General features: G+C 37.1%; 1 protein-coding gene across 2 annotated transcripts in view; it reads right to left on the bottom strand.

The window, feature by feature from the left end:
* The window catches only part of PIGK (phosphatidylinositol glycan anchor biosynthesis class K), a 149,756-nt gene that overhangs the window by 90,254 nt on the left and 50,348 nt on the right, over nucleotides 1–9,154 (bottom strand). For both annotated transcript variants that reach the window (XM_004369073.3, XM_023731188.1), the window contains exons 6-8: nucleotides 7,394–7,490; nucleotides 6,048–6,165; nucleotides 5,776–5,886 (exon numbers count right to left, since the gene is read on the bottom strand). In XM_004369073.3, coding sequence (XP_004369130.1) covers nucleotides 5,776–5,886; nucleotides 6,048–6,165; nucleotides 7,394–7,490 — 326 coding nt within the window. The remainder of the gene's footprint in view (nucleotides 1–5,775; nucleotides 5,887–6,047; nucleotides 6,166–7,393; nucleotides 7,491–9,154) is intronic.

Here is a 9,154-nt window from a genome sequence, read left to right on the forward strand (position 1 = left end):
CGGGGGAACACTGATGAGAAGGCCGACAGAGAGAGAAAGTCTTCCCCCGGAGCTGACACCCTGAATTTGGACTTTTAGCCTACTTTGACTGAGAGGAAGTAAACTTCTCTTCGTTAAAACAAACAAAACAAAACAAAAAAAATCAAATAACTTTCTTAGTTTATCCAGGATGTAAATAAACCCAAGGCCCTCCACAGATCCTCCAGTGCTCCAAAGAATACTCTGAAAACCACAACTTTACTGCCATATGGATTTCAAATAATTTTTGTGTTAATCTTATCCTTGATATTCCACATCCGGGAACAACCAAGGACAGACATATTCATCCACTCTGCATAACATAAAAAGAGTTGATAGTGTTACCTTTCATAGAGGATACAAAGATCGATGACATATGATCCTGTCCTCAAGGCTTTAAGCCTAGTTAGAGGTGAATAAACATAACAAGGTAGAAAAAGGTTCCACTTCAGAAAGACAAACTTCTTTTAGTTTGAGGATGGAAAAAAAGAGGAAGTGGAATTTAAGCTAATTTTTGAAAGAAAAGTAGGATTTACAGATAGGAAACAGGAGCATTCTTAATAAAGGAGCAGCTACAGAGACGTGTACAACAAACAACCTGGTTTAGCTGAAGCACAGTATATATGACAGGAAACAACTACAGTCCTGCCAGTAGGGGCACAGGCCCCACCTGTGGAGACTTGACTATCTGATAGGTAATTACCAACTTAAGAGGGGTGGCGAAAGGGCACAGGAGCTACAACTTATGAAACACAGTGTTATAAGCATTGTGCTAAGCAATTTGTAGGTATTCTCACTTAAGCCTACCAGTTACTCCGAGGTATGTCAAAATTATTATCTTCACTTTAAGTCTCAAAAAGATTAAGAAATTTGCCTAACATCACAATGTCAACAAGTGGCAGATCTAGCTGACTCCAAATCCTTGCCTTATCTGTTCAGAAAAGCAATACAAGGAAATACAAAGAGATCAGGATATAAAATTAGGAAGTAAAGAAAAGGGAAAAAAGCAGAGGGGAGGAAGTTCAAGAAAGTAAAGTGCCAAAGAGAAAGAACAAAGTAGATGGAAGGTTTAAGAAACAGTAAAAGACAAAACAAAATAAGCAAAGATTGAAGTCCTAGGCAGACTGAAAGCTTCTCAGGGAGTTCCTGTATGAGCAACTTGGTGAGCATTATTACCTTACGGCCATATCCTTAAACTAGTAAAACTGACAGTAATGGCCAATGATAAGGCAGAGACAGATCATGGAAAACCTTAAACGAGAGGCTGAAGAACCTGGGTTTTATCCAATAGATAATGGGAAGATACTGAAATTTGTTGTGCTGGGCAGTAACAACAACAACAAAAAACACCCAGTTGCCTTCGAGTCAATTCCAACTCATGGTGATCCCATATGTGTTAGAGTAGAAGTGTGCTCCATATGGTTTTCATATCTGTGACCTTTTGGAAGCAGATTGCCAGGCCTTTCTTCCCACACATCTCTGGGTGGGTGCAAACAGTCAACCTTTTAGTTAGCAGTTGAGTGCTTAACCGTTTGCATCACTCAGGGACTCCTAAGTTGGGCAGTAACGTGATAAAAATTGGGTTTTACCAGCAGAGTACAATGGTAATGGTAAATTCCAGGTGGTGGGTATATACATATCCACCAGAAAATTCTTTCAATTATGTTATTTGTTTGAAAATATTCATAATAAAATGTTGGGGAGGAAAAAAGTGAGCTTTAGAAATAATTTATGACAATAATTTGTAAGACAGAGAAGCCAGATATTAAATTCAGGGCTATCAATTTCTAGAGATCTATAATGCCAATTGTAACATAAAACACAGCAAAAAAAAAAAGCAGATGCCTTGCTATTCTTCTCCCATGTCTTCTCACAGTTACCATCATAAAGTTACTAATTCTGTGGGCTTCATGTTGGTTTAAGAACATTTACTCTTGGGCTTTTTGCCATGTTTCACACAACACCTTCACAAGTGTGAACTCCGTCTGAAGCCTCTAAAAACCTAGAAAAGTAAGAACTACATGATAGTCATGCAAACGTTTGTTGAATTCTTATCTCTAAATGAAACCATTTCAGTTCCTCTCATTTTATTTTTAGAATAAAATATATATATACATAAAATAAATTCCTAACTTAAATTTTTACTGAGCAGATTTAGCTATGATTCCATTCAAGTCAAAATCTCTTCACAAAAATTTAGTAAATGAGCTTAATTTTCTTCCATCATATGTCACACAAAAGAACTGAAAGAGATTCCTCAATGAAGACTAGGAATTTTTTTTCCTAGTCCCTACAGATAGGTATTATCGAAAAGCTAAAAATGAATGAAATATTAGGTATACCTCTGACGTATGGTCAAAAAGTTCACTTCCTACTAAATGAGGCATTTGCCACTCATCAAAAACACAGCTGTATTTGCTCCATGCTAATAGAGACCAATTATTGCACCTTGGATGGCCACTTGTAAGCTTTTAAGACCTCAGGAAATTCTAACTCATGGCAATCCCACATGTGTCACAGTAAAACTGTGCTCCATATGGTTTTCAATGGCTGATTTTCTGGAAATATATTGTCAGGCCTTTCTTCCAAGGTGCCTCTGGGTGGACTTGAACCTACAACCTTTCGGTTAGCAGCCAAGCGCATTAACTGGTTGCACCACCCAGGGACACACACCTATTAGAATGGCTAAAATCTAAAACACTGACACCAGATGCTGGCGTGGATGTGAAACAACAGGTACTCTCACTCACTGCTGGTAGGAATGCAAAATGCTACAGCCACTTTGGAAGACAGTCTGGCAGTTTCTTACAGAGCTAGAAGATAGACCTACCATATAATCCAGCAATTGTGCTCCTAGATATTTACCTAAATGAGTTGAAAACATCTGACCAGACAAAACCTGCACACAAATGTTTATGGCAGCTTTATTCATAATTGACAGAAACTGGAAACAACCAATATGTCCTTCAATAGGTGAATGGATAAACTATGGTAAATTCATACAACGGAGCATTTTTCAGTGATAAACAGAAATGATGTATCAAGCTACACAAAGACATGGAGGAAACTTAAATGCATATTGCTAAATGAAAAAAGCCAGTTGGAAAAAAGGCAACAAACAATATGATTCCAACTATATGACATTCTAGAATAGGGAAATAACTACAGAGACAGTAAAAAGATCAGCAGTTGCCAGGGGCTCAAGGGGAAAAGTGGAGGGATCAATAGGTATACCACTGCGAAGTGAAACTATTCTGTATGACATTGTGATGGTGGATACGTGACATTAGGCATTCATCAAAACCAACAGAACTGTACAATACAAAGAGTGAACCCTAAAGTGAACTATGGCTTTAGCTAATAATAATGTATCAATATTGGTTCATCAATTATAAAAAATGTTCCACAGTAATTCAAGATGTTACTTATAGGGAAAACTGTATGGGGAGCAGGGGGAAGTATATGGGAACTCTCTTACTTTCTGCTCAATTTTTCCATAAACTTAAAACTGCTCTAAAATAATTAAGTTTTTAAAAAATCCAGTACAGATTGTAATGGGTTATGTATAATCCAAAATGGGAGTAAACTTTAAAATTAAAGTAACTGGAATTTAGGTGGACTGTTAAGGAATAAATTGTGTCCCCCAAAAAGATTTATTGAAGTCCTAACCCCTGTACCTGTGAATGTGACCCAGTTTGAAAACAGAGTCTTTGAAGATGTCTAAGTTAGGTTAATATGAGGTCATACTGAAGTAGTGTGGGTCCTAATCCTATGTGACTGGTGTCCTTATAAAAGAGGAGAAAATACACAGAGACAGAGAGACAGAAGAAGGATATGATGTGATGCTGAAGCTACACACCAAGGAACGTCTGGGGCTCCCAGGCTAGGAGAGAGGAATGGAACAGATTCTCCCTCAGAAGGAATCAACATGGCCGATACCGTGATGTGGACTTTCAGCCACCAGAACTGTGAGACAATAAAGTTCTATTCTTATAAGTCACTTGAAGTATTTTGTTACAGCAGACCTAGAAAACTAATACAGTGACTATAATTTTATTATAGTTAAAATATCATTATATAGTTTTAATATTCAAATTCATATTAAGATATAATAGATACCAAAATATATTCCCTTCAAAATATAGTAAGTGGTTTTATTCTATCAAATTTGAGAGCCTATAGAAGTGATTTTCAGATTTTTGCAGTAGAACACTGTCTTAGACTGGGTTCTCTAGAGAAGCAAAACCAGTAACGGGTATATGTATATATGTGTATAAACACACACACACATAATACACACATATATACATAAAGAGAGATTTACATCAAGAAAATGGCTCACACTGTTTTAAGAGGGTGTAAGTCTCAAGTTCGTGAGGAAGGAAAGAAAATTCTCCTGATTCACACAGTTGTAGGGGCTGGTGAACCCAAGATTCGCAGGCTGGAGAGCAGTGCTGAAATAGGCTGTGAAGATCAACCATCAGCACGCAAGACTGCCAGCAAGCTGCTAGCCCAAGTCTCAAGAACCAGAGGCCAGACAAACGGGAGCCAGCTGCAGGATCCAGAACAAGCAAAAGCCCTGGCAAGGCAAGCAGGAAGGAAGTACGCAGAGGAGGGCGAGGAGACGAAGGCTGAGGCGGCAGTGGGCCGCCACAGGCCCCGCCCCCGCCAGTACCACTCAGCTGATTCCATCATTGGGGTGATCACGTATCAAATTTCAACAGGAAAGTGATCACAACATTATACAACTGCCAAACACTGAGAATCATGGCCCACCCAAGTTGACACACAGTCTTAACCATCACAAACCCCCTTACTAAATGAAAACTTATCCCAAAACTTACTGCATAATAAAATAGATAAATGCAAAGCTGTTTAGCTGAAGTGGTGCTGAGAGTCCACAGCCCTGCCTGCTCAGCCTCCCCTTCATTCCTAAGCTCCATGAAGGCAGGAACAGTGTCTGCCTCTTTCACTACGGTATACCCAGTGCCTGGCACTTAGCAAACACTCAAGAAATTTTTGTGAATGAATGAACAAGGTATAAATTTATGGAAAAAAGACTGAAAAACATTGATGTACAATAATTATCCAGTCTAGGATTGTCATTTCAGCTTTTAATTATGCCTACTTTCAACAGCAACTTCAAAGTAGATCTAGTTAAAAAGATACAATCAGCACAGAAAGTCAGGAATTTTTTTTGAAATTCAGTAAGTGATGTCAAAACCCTATATTAGAAGTTGTAAGACACACAAAAATATCTAAGATAAGGTTTCTCTCTTCCAGGAGATCCCTATTAAAAAAGACACTCATACTCATTAAGTTCAATAAAAGAATGTGTAAATGCTACAGAAGAGATGGAAAGTTCCACGGGGGCTGGGAAAATACAAAGAAACAATCCAACTGAGAAGAATGAGGGAAAATTTCCTGCATGAAGTAGAATCTGATTAGAGTCCTGAAGCATACGTAGAATTTCAACATGTGAAACTAACAAAAGTACATTTCTGGTAGGAAAAAAAGCATAAGCAAATGAATGAAAACAGGAAAGCACCTCAAGGAATAGGAAGTAAACTGGGCTAAAGCTTCGATCTTTTGTGGTAAAGAAAGAAATACTACTATAACAGTAGATTCAAAACATTTTAAAAGGCCACCATTCAACACATGAAACAGCACCTTAGGAGTACACAGAAAAATAGACTTCATTCATCACATTAATATTAGCATATTGATATGCTACAATCAAATCAGGCAAATACTTACAAGGTCATTCATATTAGTTTGGCTAGCTGGATTAATTTCTTCCAAAAATTCCAAGACATAAAATGTGTATCTATCCATAAGATGGACTCCAATCGCAGGATCAGGCTGGTGCTAGAAAACAATGCTTAAACTGTAATTAACATTTCCTTGTAAGGTGTTAAAAAGTCCAAGAATAAGAAATAACAGATATAGTCATATGGCATACGAGTAATTCAGAAATAGCTACACATTTCAAAGACGGTGAAATTTACAAATGAGAAAAATACACCTACCGAGAGTGAATCTTCTCCCACTTGGCTACTAGCTAGAGCCATTATATTAGGAGAATAAAATCGCTCATACATGGATGCTCCTTGACAAGTATCAATAATAAACAGTAGCTCATTGTAGCTGAAAAAAAAAGTGATAATATGCTTGACATGAATAATGACGTTAATCATACATTAACACTTTTAATACCTCCATAACATAAGATGTTTAAGTCATATCTTAGTCATTTCATTAGCTAAAAATTTGAAGACTTTTCAGAATACCCAATAGAAATTTGATATTTGAAAAGTTAACAACACGGAGTAGTTGTGCTCAAGTGGCTGCCCCAATACTTTCCCCCTCCCTTGTCTATGCCACATGATTCAGAATCCAAAAAAAGATTCAATATTCAAACACTTATTTGGCACCTGTGCTGTCCTAGAAACTGACCTAAGTTCATATAATATATATATATAACATGCTTAAAAACCCTGAGAGACAGACACATAAAAATATAACTGAATTTAAAATAAACAAACAAACAAAAAAAAAAGTTGCCATCGAGTTAATCTGATTCATGGCAACCCCATGTGTGTCAGAACAGAATTGTGTTGGCAGTTCGAACCTACCCAGCTGCACTACATAAGAAAGGCCTGGCGATCTGCTTCCACAAAGACTACAGCCAAGAAAACCCTATATAGTTCAGTTCTACTCTCTAACACGCAGGGCCACCATCAGCCAGAATCAACTCAAGGGCAACAGGTTTAGTTTTTTGTTTTTATCATATTAAGAACCAGAGAATGTGCTAGAAAGTAAGAATTGGTACCAAAACAAAACAAAACAAAACCCATTGCCCGCTGACTCACAGCAACCCTTTAGACAGAATAGAACCCATAGGGTTTCCAAAGCTATAAATCTTTATGGACTGCCACATCTTTCTCCTGTGTAGCAGCTGGTGGGTTCAAAACATCAACCTTAACCATTAGCAGCCAAGCACTTAACCACTGCGCCACCAGGGCTCCTTACTATAGGCACAAGTTGGAAAAATAAATATAAATTCTTAATCCCCATAACTGATGGGAAACTTGGTTGGAGGGGCTTTTATTTCCTCCGGAAAGAATGCTAAATAACAAGAGATGTAACCTCAAAAGATTGACCTTATTTTCATGTTCTGTAAAAAGCCTGAGTTCTTCTTGGGGGAAAAAAAAAAACAAAAAACCTTAGGTCAGTATAAATAATGAACACAAATTTAAAATGCAAGAAGGAATAATTAAAATAAGTTAAAATCCTATAAATTAAGAGCCACAAATCTACTAACCATGCAAAAATCATGCACTAATTTATATTATGAAAAGAATTTGCTAATTACCGTCTTTTCTGCCACATTTGTTCAAAAGCATCTGCAAGTTCTATGTTAGTAATTTCTTCAGAATCTTGAAATTTTAAGAAACCATTTCCACCATGTCCTTATAAGAGTCAAAAAGATCAGATACACTTTTTATGCAAACGACATACATCCTGACAGATACATTTACTTCTACTTCATTCACTGAAATATTTTAATATTCCTCGTTATTTTATATTCTGAAATAAGAAGTACTGTGAAAACAAATGAATTTAATTTTTCTTTATACCAATTAAAAAGAGAATAATGACAGACTGTGTAAAAAATAGCAGATATAAAAATAGAAGATCTTTAAGAGTTTTTCTATCATTCAATTCCAGAAAAGCACATTTATGCTTTTCCACTGGCTCATTATATCAGAAAGGACTTTCCAAATTCCTCAGCACACTAAGCAAACATTTTTAGGGAGAAAGGAGTTGAAGACGCTACGTAAGTTGCATGGTATGCTAGTACTATCCACAGTGTATACTCAGAATGCTAATATTACTAGGAAGTGCAGTTCTTACCTAAAAATTGATGTTTTCACTACAAGCAACCACTGCTCCATGAGGGTTCACCAGAAGATGCTAACATTTAGTATGCATTATTGAGCCAGTGTTTCTAGATTCAAACACAAGCTTTGCCACTTACTGACTGTGTTATCTTAGGTAAATAACTTAATCTTTCTTTCTATATATACCTCAGTTTCCTCAGCTGTAAAATGAGAAACATATCAGCAAGATGATCATTAGCCTGCCTATACAGCTCTTCTGTGCAAAGTTTGAAAATGTTCCTCTCTCTGGGCAGCAAAGTAGAAAAATCTGTCTATTTTAGCGTCCCCTCTGGATATATGCAGCCTTATGGGCTCGCAAATGGTCAGTGGCTATCTTCTTATGGGAAAAAGGTACTCCTCTCTCTCATTAGACACAACCCTGGGCCAATGCACACAGCTAAGGAAATGTAAACACATACTAGATTTCAGCTCCCACTCATCCACCTAGCCAGACACTTGTGTGCAGTGCACAACCCACACAACCCTATATGGCAGCCTTGAATATGAGCACCTAAATCATTAGGTTGTTGTGAGGATTCAATGAGTTAATACATGCAATACATTTAAAATATTGCCTGATGTATGGTAAGCATCAATAAATATTAGCAATTAATAATTTTATTATAATTATCAGTCCTCCTATTCTATTACAGAAAAGCATACTTCTTCTGTAAAGGGTCAGATGGTAAACGTTTTAGGCTTGTGGGCCACATAGTTGAATGGAATGCCCTCTGAAAAAGTTATTAAACATCTTTTGATCAACATTCATATTTCCTGAATACCACTATAGGACAGGCATTAGTGATAAAAAGATGAAAAAGATATAAACAATGACCTCCTGGAGTTCAAAATCTAGTGAAGGAAACAGATACACAAACAGAAAAGTAAGAGTAAGTTAAATGCTATGATAGAGACTAAGGATTTTTATGTAAGTACAAGGAGGAAAGGCTACACAAGTCAAGGAGATGAGAAAGGTCTTATGTAGGACAAATACAGCATGTACTGCTCATACTAGGATACTTCTGGGGGAGGAAGATAAGCTATTAATAACTACATTAAGAAACAGGTATATGCTGAGGTCTCCGGCAAGATGGCGGTCTAGGCAGAAGCACCACGCCGTCCCTCCACAACAAAGATCCGAAAAACTAAGCCAAACAGAGAATCAACAATCCTGAAACCCTAGAACATCAAAT

This window comes from Trichechus manatus, unplaced genomic scaffold (genome assembly GCF_000243295.1).
Source record: "Trichechus manatus latirostris isolate Lorelei unplaced genomic scaffold, TriManLat1.0 scaffold00003, whole genome shotgun sequence".
In the NCBI taxonomy this organism is placed as follows: Eukaryota; Metazoa; Chordata; class Mammalia; order Sirenia; family Trichechidae; genus Trichechus; species Trichechus manatus.